The sequence below is a fragment of the Microtus ochrogaster genome, unplaced genomic scaffold (assembly GCF_000317375.1).
Source record: "Microtus ochrogaster isolate Prairie Vole_2 unplaced genomic scaffold, MicOch1.0 UNK48, whole genome shotgun sequence".
NCBI lineage: Eukaryota > Metazoa > Chordata > Mammalia > Rodentia > Cricetidae > Microtus > Microtus ochrogaster.
This window is the reverse complement of record NW_004949146.1, coordinates 736,762-754,404: the sequence shown is the minus strand read 5'-3', so window position 1 is coordinate 754,404 and position 17,643 is coordinate 736,762. Positions and strand designations below refer to the sequence as shown.

The 17,643-nt window shown below is 52.7% G+C and overlaps 1 protein-coding gene across 2 annotated transcripts in view; it reads right to left on the bottom strand.

Moving 5' to 3' along the window:
• Positions 1-412: 412 nt before the first annotated feature.
• Positions 413-17,643, bottom strand: part of Crhr1 (corticotropin releasing hormone receptor 1) — a 42,805-nt gene continuing 25,574 nt past the window's right edge. For both annotated transcript variants that reach the window (XM_005369392.3, XM_026777168.1), the window contains exons 4-13: positions 13,701-13,786; positions 7,188-7,294; positions 6,371-6,491; positions 5,877-6,030; positions 5,605-5,665; positions 2,950-3,022; positions 2,526-2,611; positions 2,186-2,321; positions 1,973-2,014; positions 413-1,517 (exon numbers count right to left, since the gene is read on the bottom strand). In XM_005369392.3, the coding sequence (XP_005369449.1) occupies positions 1,377-1,517; positions 1,973-2,014; positions 2,186-2,321; positions 2,526-2,611; positions 2,950-3,022; positions 5,605-5,665; positions 5,877-6,030; positions 6,371-6,491; positions 7,188-7,294; positions 13,701-13,786 (1,007 nt within the window). In that variant the 3' untranslated portion in view covers positions 413-1,376. The remainder of the gene's footprint in view (positions 1,518-1,972; positions 2,015-2,185; positions 2,322-2,525; positions 2,612-2,949; positions 3,023-5,604; positions 5,666-5,876; positions 6,031-6,370; positions 6,492-7,187; positions 7,295-13,700; positions 13,787-17,643) is intronic.

Below are 17,643 nucleotides of genomic sequence, written 5' to 3'. Positions count from 1 at the left end.
TGCTTCTGAGGAGTCTCCAGCCCTGTAGGCTGCTCAGCTCCCTAGCTGCTGCCTGATTCTCTTCCATCGATCCGAGGCCCACTTCTGCTGCTCATTGCTACAGTTGTCTGGCTATCCCGGCCACGGTAACTGTCCACGGCCCTTCTCTCCAGGTACCACCACCTCCTTACCAGGAGCTGTTTCTTACTAAGCATCCTTGATCACACCTGGATCTTCACGTCTGAAGTTCGCACCCTGCCATCAGCCCCCAGGGCTCATCCTGGATGGCATGAGTGTGACCAGGCTTCCGGTCATGCAGTAGTCCCTGATGTCTACTTCTCAGAGGGCCCCCTCGGCTTACTCCCAGCCCCAGCAGAGTTCAAGCCTTCACAAAGGGAGTTGAAAAGATAAATATTATTTATATCGCCCCCCCCCCACCTCAGTCCTGCTGTAGCTTCTCAGCCCTCTGACACAGTTAGGGCTGGGCCATTCCATACCCAGGAGTAAGGGGTCTGTCAGTTAGCTGTCCTGAGAGCCACCTGTCCCAGTTCAGGGAACTTGAGCAGAGGGCCCTTCTTGCGTCACTCAGTCCGTGAGCACATTGCAGAGGCCAGCCAATGAAGCCAGTGGCCTAGGCACCCAGGGGCCACTACTTCCTCAGAGGCTGGGCCACTCTGATTCCCTGTCATGAACAACTCAGTCCCCTTCCCAACCACCATCTTGTCACAAATCAGAAGCCATCCAGAGGCAGGAGGTGGGAGTTTGGGGCAAGGAGACCGTTGCTGCGGAGAGTAAGTGACAGAAAGCTGGATTGGCCTGTAGGACAGTGAACATCCAAGGGTGCAAGGCAGCAAGGCAGGGCCTTCCCGTGGCAGTGCCACCGTGCTGATGACATTCTGGCGGCTCAGGAGTGGCTCCCACAGCTGTGGAATGCTGTCTGAAGTCACCAGACTTCTATTGCTGTCTCCAGCTCTCCTGACTGGACCGTGTGGCATTGGTTCTCAGTAGCGAGCAAAGACTCAGAGGCATCACAGTCACAGAAGAGAGTTTCCCATGATGCCCCGGGGTAGCAAGCGGCCTCCCTACAGCTGCTGAAGACTGCCCATCTTCAGTGAACTGCTCTGGGAGAAGACAGCTCTCACAGCGTCCATGAAACTGCTTCAGGATTTCCAGCCCCCGGTCTCCATTTCCATTCTCCAAGAAGAAGGGGCAGCAGGCAGCTGGCTACTGTGGGCCCAGCCCAGTGCTGTGAGCTATCGCCTATGACTGGGCCGGCTCTCAGCGCTGCAGCCCAGGGGTAGGAACGGGAAGGCCAATCGCCTCTGCAGACAGGCTTGCCTGCGAGCTTGCATCATTGTCCCAGCCTCAGGTCCTGGGGGCTGCTCTGGGTCTGTAGCTCACACTGCTGATGACTGCTTGATGCTGTGGAAGCTGACTCTGGTGGGGGAGGTGGGGATGGACATGGCACGGGCCACACGGGCTCTGATAGAGTGCTTGTCCTGCCACCGATGCCACCTCTTCCGGATAGCAGAGCGGACCTGTGGGTACATCAGAGCTGGGGCTCAGGACATGCCCCTCCCTTAGCCCAGCTAGCAGCTGCTCAGGTGTAGTGACAGACTCTACAGTAGGGGGCCACATGCATATAATTACTGCTATTGGTTTGCTATTTGTTGAGCCGGTTTCCTCAAGTGAGGAAGAGGACACCCTTTTCTAGTCTAATAAAGGTACCATCTGGCTTTTGCCATACAGAACCCCTACCTTGCTCGACTCCTAAGACAGAGACCCTACCTTCTAGCCACCACCCATGCCGTGCCTAAAGTAGGAGGGGGATCTGTCCTCACAGATGCAGATCGACAGGGACAGGGACTTCTTAAAGTTCCCTGCAGCAACCCATGGGGACCTGGGAAGAGGGAGGGACGTGAACCCAGGGCAGAAGAAATATGAGGGACAGTTCCCAGTCCTGGTAGTTTCAGTCCTGGCCGTAGGTCCTTACCTCACTGTTCAGAAAACAGTAGAACACAGATACGAAGAAGCCCTAAAGGGAAGAGGGGAGTCAGAGGTAAAAGTGGGGTCCCTACCAGCCCATGTTGCTCCAGTCCCCCACCCCTAATCTTCCGGGCCTCTGCCAGAAGAATCCTCACCCATGCAGGCACAAATATGGTCCTCCTGGAGCCGGAGTGGCAGGGCTCAGGGAGGACGGTGGTACCTGAAAGGATTCCAGAAAAGAATTGAAGTAGATGAAGACAATCCTGGAGACCTCGTCCTCTCCAGGGTTGACGAAGAATAGCATGTAGGTGATTCCCAGCAGGGGCAGCAACACCAGAGTGGCCTTCACAGCCTTCCTAGGGTGGAACAGAGGCCAGAGTTCACAGGCTACCCAGAAAGGGGTGGGGCTGTTAGCTGTGGGGAGAGTGATGGGTTTGGGAGATGGTCTCAGGGATGTCTAGCAAGGTGGAGCTACTGTTTTTGGGTTGACTGACTGGCTTGGAAGTGATCAGGTTCAGAGGAGGCTGGGCCCTCCGAAGCATCCCTGGGGAGCCAAGTACCTGTACTGAATAGTCTCAGACGTGGTGGATGCCCGGAGTTTGGTCATGAGGATGCGGACAATGTTGAAGAGAAAGATAAAGTTGATCTGCAATTGGAGCACAGCAGCAGGAGTGAGGATGGGTGGTAGGGGTGGTGATGAGCAGCAGGGATAGGGACACGTGGCAGGGATATATGCAGAAAATGGAGGTGGTGTGGTGGACAGGACAGGCCTCAGCCCTCTCAGCTCAGTTCTTGGTGTTCCTGATGCAGTCTCTCACCCCCTTCTCTCTCCCTCTCTTCCCTCCTCTCACTAACACTTAAGCAAATTCCTGGCCCAGGCTCCCTCCCTGGGGCCACCTAGGTAGAGGGTCCTCTCTATCCGTGGTAGACAGATTGTCCTTCCCCATGTTGGCTTGTCTCCTGCTACCTCCCCCAGGCTCTTACCAGCAGGACCAGGATCATGGGGCCCTGGTAGATGTAGTCAGTGTACACTCCAGGACGTTTGCCAAACCAGCACCTAGAAGGTCACAGAAGGAAAAGGAAGGGAGGGGGTCATCACGGTCTTTTCAGTGGCACAGTGCTTGACCATAGGGCAGTGCTTGACCAAAGCAGGATCAGTGCCAGTGGCCAGGAAAGGGCCCCAATTTCTAAGAAATCCAAACCAGCGGACTCTGCTTCAGTGCCTCAGTGATCCTATCTGCAGAGTGGATGGTACCCTCGTCTGTGGAACGTGGTCCTGCCTATCTGCAAAGTGGATGGTACCCTGTGCTATGGGACGTGGTCCTGTCTACCTGCAAAGTGGATGACCCCGTGCTGGAAGATGTAAAGTTTGGAGCAATCTCTGTGAAGGGAGAGTCTGAGAAAAAAGGCCCCTGAACAGTTATAACCCTCATCCAAGCAGCTGTGACTATTTGAGAGAGACTTTCAAAATGGGCCTGACTGTTGACTTTCCCTCACAGAAAGGTGAGTAGGGAGGGAGGGTCAGTGGACCCTTGCCTGAGAGTCCAGACATTTCTTCCTATACTTCTTGTATATAACTCTGCCCTGACTGCACATAGCCTCACGTCGTAGGAGGTGCTAACGTTTATAGCGTTGATTGGAGGTGAGACTCCATCTATGTGACCATAGGGAAGTCATTACCCATTCTGTGGGGAGCCGTAGTGGTGTGGCTATTTTGAGGTCACTGATGCTCCGATAAACTCTAACCTATGCCCTGTAAGTAATCCCAGTGAACCCCCTGGTTTTCCCAGCTGGACTTCTGTGAATTGCTTTGAGTTTTTCATTGGACCCCTAGAAGGAAGGGGTAGATGCTTGTTTGTATTTCTCAGGGAAAGAATTCTCAAAACAGCAGCCAGAAACATCTGGAGCCTGGCCTAGCACTGCTGTGTCTGGCGCCCACTCAGGGACTCTGCCCTGCTACAGTTTCTCCAGAGCAGCCTGTGCAGGGAAGATTTCACAGCTAACACCTATGGCAAGAGGTGGGCTGCCTTGCAGGCTCCTGAGCTGCCCTGCAGCAAGCTCGAGGGAGTAGGTGGGGACAGGGCAAATTAGAAGTCCTGTGTCCTTAGGGGCATATGGACTTGCCGTGGATGCGTCTGCAAACCAGAACGTGAAGTTTGCATAGGTGACCTGGTTGTAACAAGCTTGTTTAACACTACTCGGGTCATATACCACTGTTGTGGGCTCCAAACTGGGGCCCTAGGGCCTCTCTGCTCACCTTCCCCTACTCCTATGTTCGTACACCCAGAATCCTCCTGCTGCACTGCCTGCATCTGTCCACCAGATGGGGCTTCGGGGCTGCTCAGACCTAACTTTCTTTTAAGCAGCACCCTTTCTGCTCCAGGGTGGGAAGGCTTGTAACAGGGCTTACCTCACCTCTCTTTTCCTTCTGCTTCCCCCTCCCCCACCGCCATCTCCTGCGCTCACATTTTCACGTCCTACAAAGCACAGGCTCTGTCCTCTGTCCAGGAATTCCCAGGAGGATCCCAGGGACACCCCACACCCACTTCAGTGAACCCTGCAGCCTGCCGCCTACCCTGCCGCTGCGCAAACACTCCAGCCCGAGGCAGGAGGAACCCGCTTTCACAAATGTGGGTGATGCTCTTCCGGACTTCTGGTGCAGCCCAGTGAGGGGAGGGGAGGGCCTGCCTCCATGAACCCCCAGTCAACCAGTCAGCCAGGGGGGATGGGGGGATGCTTATGGCTTCAGTCTTGCCTGGCTCCTCCCCACTTCTCTTTCTGTGAAGTTCCCAATCTCAGCTTCACACTGGAACCACCCTGTTACCCAGGCCACACCTCAGTTCCATAGCACAGGGTTCTGAGGGAGAGAACTTTCTAGGTCTGCTCATAGGATTCACCCACATGTGCAAGCCGCGACTTCAGGACTGACTGGGAATACCCGAGTCTCCTTTACAAACACCAGAGGCTTCAGAGAGGAGCTGGACCAGTCTTTGAGACCACCTAGACCAGCTTCCATTAAGCCCATATAATCTTATTATAAAACACACCTTGATGGTAATAAGCATTTGTGCAGCGCTTACTAGGTGCCAGGTCTATGTGCTTGGTATGCATGAATGCACTTCATCCCCACTACAGCCCTGAAGTTGTGGCTAGAGTGAAGATGCCCATTTCACAGATGAGGAAACCGAGGCCTGTTGTGACAGCCCCAAGGCCACATAGCTACTTAGTCATGGCACAGTTCAGAACCTCGGCTGCCTGACAGGTGACAGGCCTAGAGGGACCCTGGCTGTCTGGCTCCACCTTCGGACAGGTGACAGGCCTGGAGGGACCCTGGCTGTCTGGCTTTACCTTTGGACAGGTGACAGGCCTGGAGGGACCCTGGCTGTCTGGCTTTACCTTTGGACAGGTGACAGGCCTGGAGGGACCCTGGCTGTCTGGCTTCACCTTTGGACAGGTAACAGGCCTGGAGGGACCCTGGCTGTCTGGCTCCACCTTTGGCAGAGCACTGGAAAGGATCCTTGAATTGAGGCCAGTGTTCTCTGCCTTTGTTGATGCAGTCACTGCTCTTACAGGACAATGACCAAAGTCCCCTGGGGAGTGCACTGAAGAGCCAGACTCTGACCTCACAAAGTGACTTACTTTTCATTGTCGTAGTACAGCTTCCCGATGGCCCATGCCACAATGATGGGGAAAGGTACACCTGAGGGAGAGAGGGGACTGTCATTGAGCCCTTTGATGGACTACCCCAGGGCAGTCCAGGGCCTTGCAGAAGAGCAGCGATTTCTGGGAGTTGAGCTCTGATGCTTCCTTCACGGGATCCCACGACTCTCACCCCTAACAGGGGTGCAAACCCCACCCTCCTGACCCGTCCAGTCCACATAAGGAGATGCTGAGGCCGGGCTGCAGCTCACCCCAGCCGATGCAGATGAACATCCATTTACGCAGCCGGTCGGTGGAGTAGGTGAGCACAATGGCAGTGTGTAGGTAGCAGCCCTCACCAAACATCCAGAAGAAGTTGGTGACGTGGAAATAGTTGTAGGCAGCCGTCACCAGCCTGCACCATCCCTGTCCCAACCAGAAAGGACAATGAGCTTGAGAGGGCATCAGTAACGGTGTCTCATCTCCAGACTCTTTGGGATCCTGCTCTTGTTCTGTGGGTACCCAGGCCCACACCCCCACCTTTTTAAAACTGTATGTACATTGGTGTGAAGACGTCAGATGCCCTGGAAGTGGGGCTACAGACAGTTGTGAGCTGCCATCTGGCAGCTGGGAACTGAACTCGGTTCCACTCGGGTCCTCTGGAAGAACCCCAGCCCCAGGCCTAGCCCTTCTGCAGGGTAGCCCCACTCCAGCTCCTCTGACCCAGGCTCGCTCGGCCTTTTCTGTCTCCCTAGCGGGGACGCACCACATTGCTCTGGTGGACCTCGGGGTTCATGGTGAGCTGGACCACAAACCACGTGGCATTGCGCAGGATGAAAGCCGAGATGAGGTTCCAGTGGATGATGTTTCTCAGGCACCGGATGCTCCTGGGGCAGCAGGGGAGGGCAAGCGGCAACAGCAATGGAAGAAGAGAGGGAGGGATGAAGGCGGGTGCCGACATCACCCCAGCCCAGACACAAGACGGAGGAACTAAAGCTTGGAGTGAGTGGGGCTGACAGGTCGGCCTGAGCTCCATGGGGCCTATCTGGGGCATCAAGACACTTGCTCTTGTCAGGGCTGATGTGGTCAGGGATCCCCCTTTGTTCTCCGCACTCCAGGACTGAGAGGCAGAGGGCTGGCAAAAAAAGACCTTCAACTGTAAGCCCCCTCTCAACTTTCAGGTTCTGGTCCCACCTGTTCCCAGCTTTTTCTTGTCACTTGGGCCATGGCAACCTAACCTTGAGTCAGGAATGCCACTCTGGAACCTCTTACCTCCTGGGGTCTACCTGAGAGCCCCAAGAGAAATGAGGACCAGCTTTAGGGGTAACACGGGTGAGCCTGGGCTTTGTCCTACCTCACTCTCCCTGCCCTGGCAGCTGCTGGGAGAAAGGACAGATGTGAGTCTGCCAGAGTCCCTAAGAAACCACAAATTCCCGTGGATGCTGCTCCCTACTACTCAAGTGAGAGGCAGGTTACCCCTTTCTCAGCACCCCTATCTCAGAGCTATGCTTGCACCGTCTCTGGCTCCCCTGCGCATGCGCAAGGGCCCAGGGGATAGCAGGAGGCAGCTCCTGGGCTCTTACCTGAGCCGCAGAAAGAGGACAAAGGCCACTAGGAGGGCTACCAGGGAGATGCAGTGGCCCAGGTAGTTGATGATGACGGCGATGTGGTAGTGCACTTTGCTCTTCTTCTAAGGCAGGAGAGAGAGAGAGAGGCAGAGTTGAGGCTCCTACACACCCACACCTCTGAGCCCGTTGAAGGTACCGGTTCCATGAGGACAGCACCAGGGAGAGGTGCTGGGGGAGGGAGTGGGAAATACTAACAGCCTTTGCCCTGCTCCAGAGTGACCCTGTGAGCCATGAGCTACCACTTGGGTCAGTCTGTCTACGAATCCAGTCTGTCCGTCGTGCTGTGTGGTTAGACTGATATGAACTGAAGCTGCACCCGTGTCACGCAGAGTTCCCGTATCACATTAACAAACGCGGTTCCCACCCACACGTACACTCCCGTGCTCACAGATGTTTGTGCCGCATTCTGTCCTGACGCCATGGCTGCGGTGGGTGCAGAGCCTCTCCCCCCACCCCAGGATCTCATCCACTTCTGGCTGCACGAGGACCTGGTACCCACATGAAAGCCAAGTGTGACTGTGGAAAGCTGTAATTCCAACAGGGGATCAGAGACAGGTGGTTTCCTGGGGTCCTGGCCTGCCACCCCAGTGACACTATCAGTTCAGGCTTAGTGAAGAGATCCCTTTCTCAAGACAATCAGGTCAAAAACCATTGATGAAAGCATCCTGAATCCATCTCCACAGGTACACATGGATGTGTTTCCCCCCGCATGTGCATATATATGAACACATATAAGTACCATGCACATACCCTGAAAGAAAGAACACAAATCCCTCATTCCCAGGGCCTTTCCCTACTCCTTGCCTGGCCCCAAGTGAACAATAGCTCTTCATTCCCTCCCCTTGATACTTTCTCCTCTCTTTCTGGATAGCAGAAATTGAACCCAGGGCCTTGAGAAGGTTAGGCAAATGCTCTGTCTTCTGTGAACTACATCCTTAGCCATTCCTAATTTAAAAAAAAAACATTTTAGCACACTTATTTATTTAATGTGTGTATGTGTGTAGGAGCATGAGTGAGTGTGATCATGAGTGTCATGGCGTGTGTGCAGAAGCTAGGGACAACTTGCACAAGCCAGGCCTCTCCTTCCACCAGGTGGTCCTTTAGATTAAACTCAGTTTGTCACACTTGGTGGCAATCACCTTTACCCACTGGGCCATCTCTTTGGCCCCTAACTTTCTTAATTATTCAATCGTGAATATTCACCACACGCTCCTGGCACACATACGAAAAGCCTTCTCACTTAGTTTCCTCATCTTAAAGCTTCAAAGTGACTCTGTGGGAAAAGCTGGAAATGCATCCATCACTTTCTTTGCAGAAGAAGAAACCCAGATTATGCTGACTTGTTCGAGATTATCAACTTCATTTTATAATCCTTCTTTTGTTACAGATAGGTCCTTACTTCATGGGGGAACCAGCCAGTACCCAGTGCTCAGCTCTCTACAGAGTCCCAGTGCAAAACCCATTCACCCTGTCCTAGGCCCCAGGAAGACAGGACATCACATAAGCAGCTCATGCCTCTGGAGCCCTAGGACCCCAGGGTGGTGAGTGGAGACGGGGCAGGAAGGCAAGGGGAGGCTTCCATTCTGCCCTTCCAACGCCAAGGGTCTCTACGGACCTTTGGCAGCTGCCAGGATCCTACCAGAGGCTCCAGACAGACATGCACAATGCAAAGCCTTTCTGGAACCAGCACTTGATTTCCTTTTATTAAATTTTTCACATCCATGCTGAAAAGCCCCTGGGTAATAACAGCATCTGTGGCGCTGAGCTGCTGCCACACCCCAGCTTTCTCTCAGGGCCTAGGAGGAGAGGGGGAGGAGGGACTTACTGGCCTCTTCTGTTGGAGCCCCTACCCTAGTCACTCCACTTGCTCATCAGGGTGAGGCTTGGTAACTTTGCGAGAAGTCTCTACTAAGCACACACCGTATGCTGGGTCCCAGACCATAATTCTTGTGATGTCACTGAGATGGTCCCTGCACTCTTGTTTTCTGGATGGAAAGGCCACACAACTGATCCAAGATGTAGAGTTTTAGCGATCAGAATCTGGACCAGCCTGGCTTTTGGGATCCTTTTCTCCTTCCACTCAAAGGGTTATGAGGGTGACAAGCAGGGACTAGGGGAAAGGCACTCTCTTGACGATGGGGGGTGGGGGGTGGGGTATCTCATCCTGTGTCCAGGATCTAGGGGAGGGATTTCTGCAGAGAGAGTGTGGCTCACTAGTGTTTTTCCTCACTAAGGTCAGTGAAAAACAAAGTCCAGTGCTGCAGGGAACAGAGATCCAGCTGGGTCAAGCTCTGGGACCTACTCACCTCATGCCCCACAGGCCTAGTGCAATCTGAGCACCAGAACACCAAGACAGCTGTGGGGAGGGCAAAGGTCATGGAGAGAGCGAGAGAGATGCCCCCTGCCATGGCAACCACTGTGATATGAATGTGTCCCTGAAAGGTAGAGTGCTCCAAACACGGGGCCTCACTGCTGGATCTGGTTCCTTCTAAAAGGATGTGAAGCCCATCTGCTTTCTCTTCCTTTGCCTCCTGTCAAGAGATGACACAATAGGAAGCCCTTTGCAAGATGCTAGCCCTCAACCTTGGATGTCCCAGCTTCCAGAACCAAAAGCCAATACTTTTCTACTCATAATAAGTGACCCACGAACTGGGGATATAGCCCCGCTGATAGACTGCTTGCCTAGCATGCATGAAGCCTCAGGTTCGATTCTTAGCAATTCATAACACCAACTGTGGTGGCATATGCCTGGAAGCCTGGAACTCAGGGCTTAGGAGTCAAGTTTAAAAAATCATTTAGATTTATTTATTTTATCTTTATGTCTATGAGTGTTTTGTTTGCATGTATGCATATGCACCAAGTATGTGCCTGCAGAGGTCAGAAGAGGGCACTGGCTCTCTTGGATCTGAGGTTACAAAACAGTTGTGAATCAATGTGAATGCTTAGGACAGAACCTGGGTGTGTGCAAAGAGCAAGTGCTTTTGTCTGCTGAGCCATGTCTCCAGCCCCTCATTGAGATACGATGTCTGAGGCCAGCTTGGATCACATGTGACCTTGTCTCAAAAATTAAAAGATTCAATCTTAGGTATTCTGTTACAGTTGTAAAACCAGAGCAAAACAGTTGCCAATTCTCTGAGAGATGAACACAGCCAGTGACACCCAGGCAGAACAGTAGTGACAATGAGAAAGTACCATTAACAAACCAGAGCTCTGGTTGGCACTGTCTATAAAGACACCTAGCAAAACCCTGAGAGGCAGCCAGCAGCACCCCAAGGAAAAGCTAGTAACACCCCCAAGAGGTTGTCAAGGACACCTGGACAGACCAGCCAGGAAACTTCTCAAGAGACAGCCAATGATCTCCCTGGATTCCTGGCAAAAATGCCAACGATACCCTGAGTTCCTGGGGACAAGCCACCAAGAACTGCAAAAGCCACTGGATTCCCACAGCACAAGCGGACAGAACCAACCCCGGGAAGCTTAAGCAATTCATTCCCTGTCCAATCTAGGGATGAGGACCACAGGCTCCCTGAGGAGGGTGTTGGAGAAGGACCAGTGTTGCACTCTCAAAACCGGACTCTAACAAGCAGTTAGAGCTGGCTGAACTGATTCTAACCAGACCGGAGGAAATCATCTTACCCCAAAGGCCAGCACCATTAGACCTGCTTGGATGCCCTGCCAGGATGAAAGCAATGAGATCTCCACAGCTCCTTCCCCGTGGCCCACTTCTCTCACTTCCCATCCCTGCTCATCAGACGCGTGGCATTTCCTGTCCATCTGGCTTCCTGAGTTGCCTCTCTTACTCCTCTGTGGGTGGTCTGTACCTTTAGTTCTTAAAGTGTGGTCCTTAAGCCAACAGCATCAGAGGCCAGGAGTTGGCAGACATCTTGAGAGAGGCAGTCAAGCTCTGCCCCAGCTGCACAGAATCAGAACCTTTCCTTTAGCAAGAAGCCCAGGAAGTTGCTGAGCATCTGAACATTCTAGCGGCCCATTCCAATCACTGCCCCACCTCCAGCCCCAACCCCTGGCTCATAAGCTCACAGAGTCCTGTTCACGTCTCCACTACACCCTCTCAGGATGAGCTGGAGACCCTGTGCTCAGCAGGGTGTGGGAAGGAGACAGTATTTCTAAGTATCAGGGGAACAGATAATAGTTGAGGACATTGTAACGGGTCACTTTGTGGGTGGAGCTCCAGGAAGCAGAAGTTAGTGCAGGCAGGGTGGTCCAGGGGGGCTTGGTGTCATCCCTGGCCCAGATGAGTCAAGCTTCCCAGATGAGGATCTGTCACCAGGAGGTGCCCACTGTGGACAGATCTCTGCACCTGCTGTCTCCATGCTCTCACAGGTGCCACTTCTCAGGCAGCCTTCTGAGGTCCCAATGGTGGTTTGGAGGAGAATGACTCCTAAAAGCTCTTATGTTTGACTATTTGGTTTCCAGCTGGTAGAACTGTTTGGGAAGGATTAGGAGGTGTGGCCTTGTTAGAAGTGTGTCACTGGGGGTGGGCTTTAAGGTTTCAAAAGCCCACACTGTTTTTATTTGTCTGCTTCATGGTTGTGCTTCGAGATATAAGTTATTGCCCCTGCTATGCCTGGCTCTTTGCCATCATTCTCCCAGATGTGATGGCCATGAACCCTCTGGAACTGTGAGTCCAGATTAAAGGACTCACGGATACTTTCGTAAATTGCCTCACTTTTGTTACAATAGAAAAGTAACTAAGACAGACCCTTTATTTGCACCCCACCCCCACCCTTGTACTTGATCTGGGCTAATCCTAGGCTCAGAGCTGAGCAACCTGCTGCTCATTCAGCTAGACACCTGCCTCTTCGTAAATCTGAGTGGGCAGAGAGCCTTGGAGGCTAGGGGCTGGCAGTGGAGATGGCGTTTCCACTAAAGGAACTGGTAACTAAGGGCAGACATGCAACCAGGCCAGCAGGGGTGGCCGGGGAAGGGCAGTAGAGCCAGATAGAAGAGAACCAGGCAGGGGTGGGTCACTGCATGGTATATGTGGGTCTCAGTCCTGACAAAGCAGGACCCATGGTACCTGGGGTTTCCCCAACGATGTCACCTTCTCTCAGTTAAACTGCCATCTATTCTGACTTCCTAGTGGAGGACTCAGGCATGGTGGGAGGATGAATCTTCTTTCTTTGCCAAGGTTCAAGCTGATACCCTCTCCCTCCCACACAGCACACACATGTTGGCATGTACTCACATACATGTGTCAGGAATATGCACATACATGCATACTGCGGACACATGTGAAAATGCCTATTCCCAGGTTGTCCCTGAGCAGCTTGACCTTACAGGTTCTGGCTGGGCTTCTGGAACCTGTGTGTGAATTAGTGCTCTAGGTAAGATTAAGCAGGTCTGGAAATCTCAAGACGAGATGGAGGCTCTCCAAGTTCCTTTCTAACTCAGACTTTCAGATGATGGAATTCCCAGAATCCTCTGGACCAGTCTGTCTTCCTCACTCCTGCAGCACAGGGACCTGGCAGCCTGACCACACAGATCGGGTAAGGGTGACTGTAGGTAGAGGCAGTGACAGAGGAATGCACACATCCATGCACCTTCCAAGTCTGTAAAAACCAAAGACTGAGACTAAAGACTGGCCCACTAAGTTACGGCACATCTGGAGAGCGGATTTCATGCAAATATAAAGAGAACGAAGATGCTTGCTCTAAACTGACTTGGAACAATCTCTGGGATAGATGGATGGCTACAGGAGGAAGCAAGCGTCAAGTAGTTTGTTTAATGGGTGAAGTTTGGGTAAAGCCAAAAACATTATGCAGAGACAGTCTGACTCGTGCACACAGAACATGTGAGAAACTGGCTACGGATAGCGATGGGAGGGGGCTCTTCTTGCTGTATTCCCATCTGTACCTTTTAAATTTTGCATTCCATGTAAGCAACAGCTGTTCAAAACCATTGAAGCTTTGCAAAGCAGCTCTGGGGCTTTTTCAAAGTGCATCATCGCCCCACTTCCAGCCTTGGTTCTGAAAAGGTCCACAGCTGGACCTTGATGTCACTGTTTGGTGTGATCCTGCTACTGTCTGGTTTGACTGCACCCCAGCCTTGTCCCACATCCAGTGAAAGCAGCCAAAGATGAATGAGAGAGGGAAGGAGGAGAGAAGGAGGGAGGGATGGGGGAAGGAAGGAGGGAGGCAAGAAGGAAGGGAAGAAATGGAGGGGGGAGGGAGGGAAGGAGGGAGGGAGGAAGGAGAAGAAGGGAGGGAGGCAGGAAGGAAGGGAGGAAGGAAGGAAGGAAGGAAGGAAGGAAGGAAGGAAGGAAGGAAAAGGGACCAGGACTGAATTCACTGTCCTTGGCACGTCCAGCGGCTCCTCACCAGCTTCCCTATGGCCGAGTCTCAGTACCAGCTTCTGAAAAGTTCCCAGGCCCCAACTGGCCATGTGGCAGGCACCCAGCTTGTACTGGTGGCCCTGGCCTGCTCCCTAAGTATGGCAGCCTATTCTCACCTCTTCGTTGAGAATCTCCTGGCACTCGGAGTAATTCACGCGGGCCGCCCAGCTGCCGTTGGCCAGGCACTCCCGGTAGCCATTGTCTGGGAAAAGAAGAAAACCATGACAGAAGAGACATCTGTCTGTCCACACATCTGAGCTAGCACAGGGCCTGCTGCCTGGGAAGGCAGAATAAAACTGGGGGAGGGGCTTCCTGATTGTGCCATGTCCCACCTCTTTCCACCTCCTGTACCACAAAAGTACTGTTCCCTACAAGCTGCCCACAGGACGTTGGCTCTGTTAGCCCAAACTGGCATTATCATGGGCTTCCCTCACCCCTCACCCGGAGGCCTATGTCCTCACAAATGCTTTCCAGTGGTAAATTTCCTGGTTGCTATTCTTCTAAGATGTTCCCATTTGGGGTCCTGCATGACAACAGAGAATGCAGATCCTGCGACCTGAGATACACGGACGTGGTGGTGTACGTACGCCTTAAATCTTGGCACTCAGGAGACAGCAGCAGGCAGATCTCTGCAAGTTCGAGATTAGCCTGGTCTACGTAGTGAGTTCCGGGCCAGCCAGGGATACACAGTGAGACTGGCTTTAATAAAGATTCATGGCTGGGAAGATCTGGTGGATGATACCTAGTGACTGCTCACATGGGCGGTTTAAATGTTGGGGTTCCTTGGGTTGATCTCTCTGTGTGCAGTTCACATATTAGGGTGTTTCACACGGATCAGACTTACAGAAGGTCCCAATAGTACCATTTCTCCACAGCATGCCTTATGCTGGAGACTCTACAGGGAGGCCTTTTTGGTAGAAAAGGACAGATGGCAGAAGGTGGGGGCTCCTGTGTCACTGTCAGACTGGGCTGTAGCTAGAAGTCCACCTCCTAAGGAGGCTTGGGGGGGCAGTTAGGGCTTCTCTACTTAGCTTTAGAGCCTTAGGAGACAGGATAGCTCGAAGAACCCCTTTTATCCATTTCCTGGATAGTGCCTTGGGTAGCAGAGCTAGGAAATCCACTAGGGATGGAGATCAAGGAGTCCACACTCTCCTCCCCTCCTGTGATGTCTCCGACCTCATCTGTATTCTCTCTGGAATCAGTATGGTCACCCATGCTCCCTTGTATTTCTAGCTGTCACTCTAGGCAGCACTGGTCATAGAAGAAACTGAGCTCTGAGTCATTTCCACTGGTGTCTCTCTTGGCTAGAGTCCACTCTGTGGCTCCAACTGACCCACAGGCTGGAGGAGGCCTGGGGAAGCTGCCAGAGCCCCAGTCCCTGGGCTTGAAGCCCTTACAGGGGGCCAAAGGCATAATTCAGCTGTGGCTGAGCAGCCGGAGTGCCTCTCGATCCCTCCATTCATCTCCAAAGGTGGAGATGCTTCAGTTGACCTCTGATGACCATCAGCCTGGGAGCTGCCTCTATTGGCAGCATCAGGACCAGAGATGCAGAATGAGGGATCAGGGGAATTGATGCTGCCTCAACAGAGGGAGCTGGTTTGACCTTCAAGCTGAAAGGCTGTGGCCTCCTCTCTAACCTCAGAAGCTGCTCTAGCTGCAGTGACCTGATGGGGGAAATTATCTTTATGGATTTTCCCAGCTCTGTTTGGCCTCACCGTGAACAGATCTGAGTCCTAGGAAAAGCTAAGATCTGCACCGAGTGGAAATGAGGCCACAGGCTCTTTATTGGTGTTAAATAAGAGCTGATCCTCAAGGGGCTCATGGTGAGGATGCTCTGGGATATCTGTGGGGACAGGAAGCCAAGAACAAGGGGACTAACTACAGCATCAACCAGAGGCTGTTTGGAATGTCAGCAGAGAAAGGGACTTCGGTCAGAGACAGCCGGGGAGAGCAGAAAGGAGAGAGAGGCGGCCCAAAGGAGGTTTCAGAGCAGGGTTCTAGAGTTACAGAGTCTGGGTTCAAAGGCTGTCACCACCCTTCCACAAGCTGTGTGACCTTGGGTGAGTCACTTGATGGCTCAGCTTCCCTATCTTGAGACAGAGCCATCTTGAAGACACTCTGGCCTCTTTGGGTTAGTATTTTTAGTTAGCAGTTGGAAGCGTACTGGACATATGGTGTCCGTTCTGTGTTTATTATTGTTGTCTCTGAGTTGTATTTATATAACCTTACATAATAGAAAATATCACTTGTCTCTATCCAAGGAGGTGCAGGTGGAGATTTTATAAGAATCATCTTTGTTCAACAGCTTCCCTTGCCCACCCCCGTCTAGCATAGGGTGCCTGGAGCCCATTCCCAGACTGGACCATTGGAAGCAGCAGGCTTTGACCCAGAGGGACCAACTGACCCTGAAGGAAAACAAGCCTCATACACAGGGGCTTGTTGCCAGGGAGGAGCCAACTTCCTCGTCTAATTGCTGAGCCGAGCAGTCCTCCTGGAGGATCATGGGAAAATGGATATTTTTGGAAATGTTTCCCATCCTTTTGAAGATCTGATGCCACAGGAGGGAGGACAGTAGGGAGCAGCCTGGAAGTCCTAGCAATACCTCATCAGTAAATGAGTTAATTAGAAACTAATGATTGGGAGCAGCTCTGCCCCCTCCTGATGCCACCGTGGTTGCATTCCCAAAGTCTGGCACAAGTGGCCCCTGCACGGGAAGTCTGGCAGCCCATGCCAAGAAACCAACATCCCAACTTTCTCTTTGGAGCTATTGGGTGAGCAGGGGAACCCAGGGGATACCCCACCCCCATCCATCCTGTAGGTAGAGAATAAAGTCCTAGAGAGGGCCCAAAGCCAAGGGCTCTTGAACTATGGACAAACAGATGGATATAGTGCGCAGGATGCCTGGCTTCTACTCAAGGCAGGGCCCATGTATACCATAGCATTAAAGCCCAACAGCGCTTCCTGGAACGTGTCCAGGAAACTTTGGTAATCCAAGTTGAGGATCCCCGTGGAGAATGGCTGGGGCTGGCTTCAAAAGTGGGCAGGGTTGTAACCACAGACAGTCTGAAAGTCTTCACTCGGGAATACAGGCAGTGGGTGGGGCACAGCAAGGAAAGGCTACGAGGTGGGTGTGACCAGAGTGTCTGAGACTGCGCAGCAGGCAGGTAGGGAGCTGAGTGTTTTGGAGGTGACCAAACAGGCTCTGGTGCTGCTGCAAAGAAACAGACCCCCTGGGGAGCTTGGGTGTGCCAGCCCACGCTGCCACTGTACTGGGACAAGATGTGGCGTGTATGCAGAGCAGCGTGCAGGCTCTGGACTCCTGAGTTCAGCCTCCACCTTCAGGGTCTGTGACCATCATTAGGTTATCAACCAAACTATTCCTCAATTTCCTCTTTACAAAAACAGCGCCCGACTATATCGGAAGCTAGCCAACGGTGCACCACTAAGTCTCCTCTTCATCTTTACTTCTTACCTGGTCTCTCCTCCTAGCCCATTCTAGTACTTTTTCTCTTGACCTTCCCACAGTCATCTTGGCAAGCCCTTCTGGCTGTATTTCTAATCCTAACCCCTTCACCCACTTAGTAAAGGAGGGAGAGGCAGGAGAGGTTAGGGACTTTTGAGCAGGAAGAGATCCTCAACCCTCTAACCCCTATACAAGAAAGCCAGAGGGTCACAAGAAGGGAGGAAGCACTGATGTCACCCACTGAGTCTTGACATAAGTCACCTGATATCTGGGCACTTTTTGGAGCTTGGGGATCACCCAGCACACCTCCAGGATTCACACAGGGGCTTCCAGCCCCGGGGACCCAGAACCCAAGCTCCTTTGTGTAGCCCAGGGCCCCCGGCCTCCATCTGTTTTTCTCTTGATAGCAGGGACTTGAGTCATTGGCAGGAGAAAACAAATTAATTCTGAGGGTGGCAGATGCTCTAGCAAGGAGCTGCAAAGCCCAGCACGAAGGCTGGGCCTCTGGGGAGCAAGGTGTTTACATGGGGATCCAGTATCCAGTGCTTAGTCTATGTGTGGGTCAGTCCTTGCCTACCACCATTACACCTGTGGGC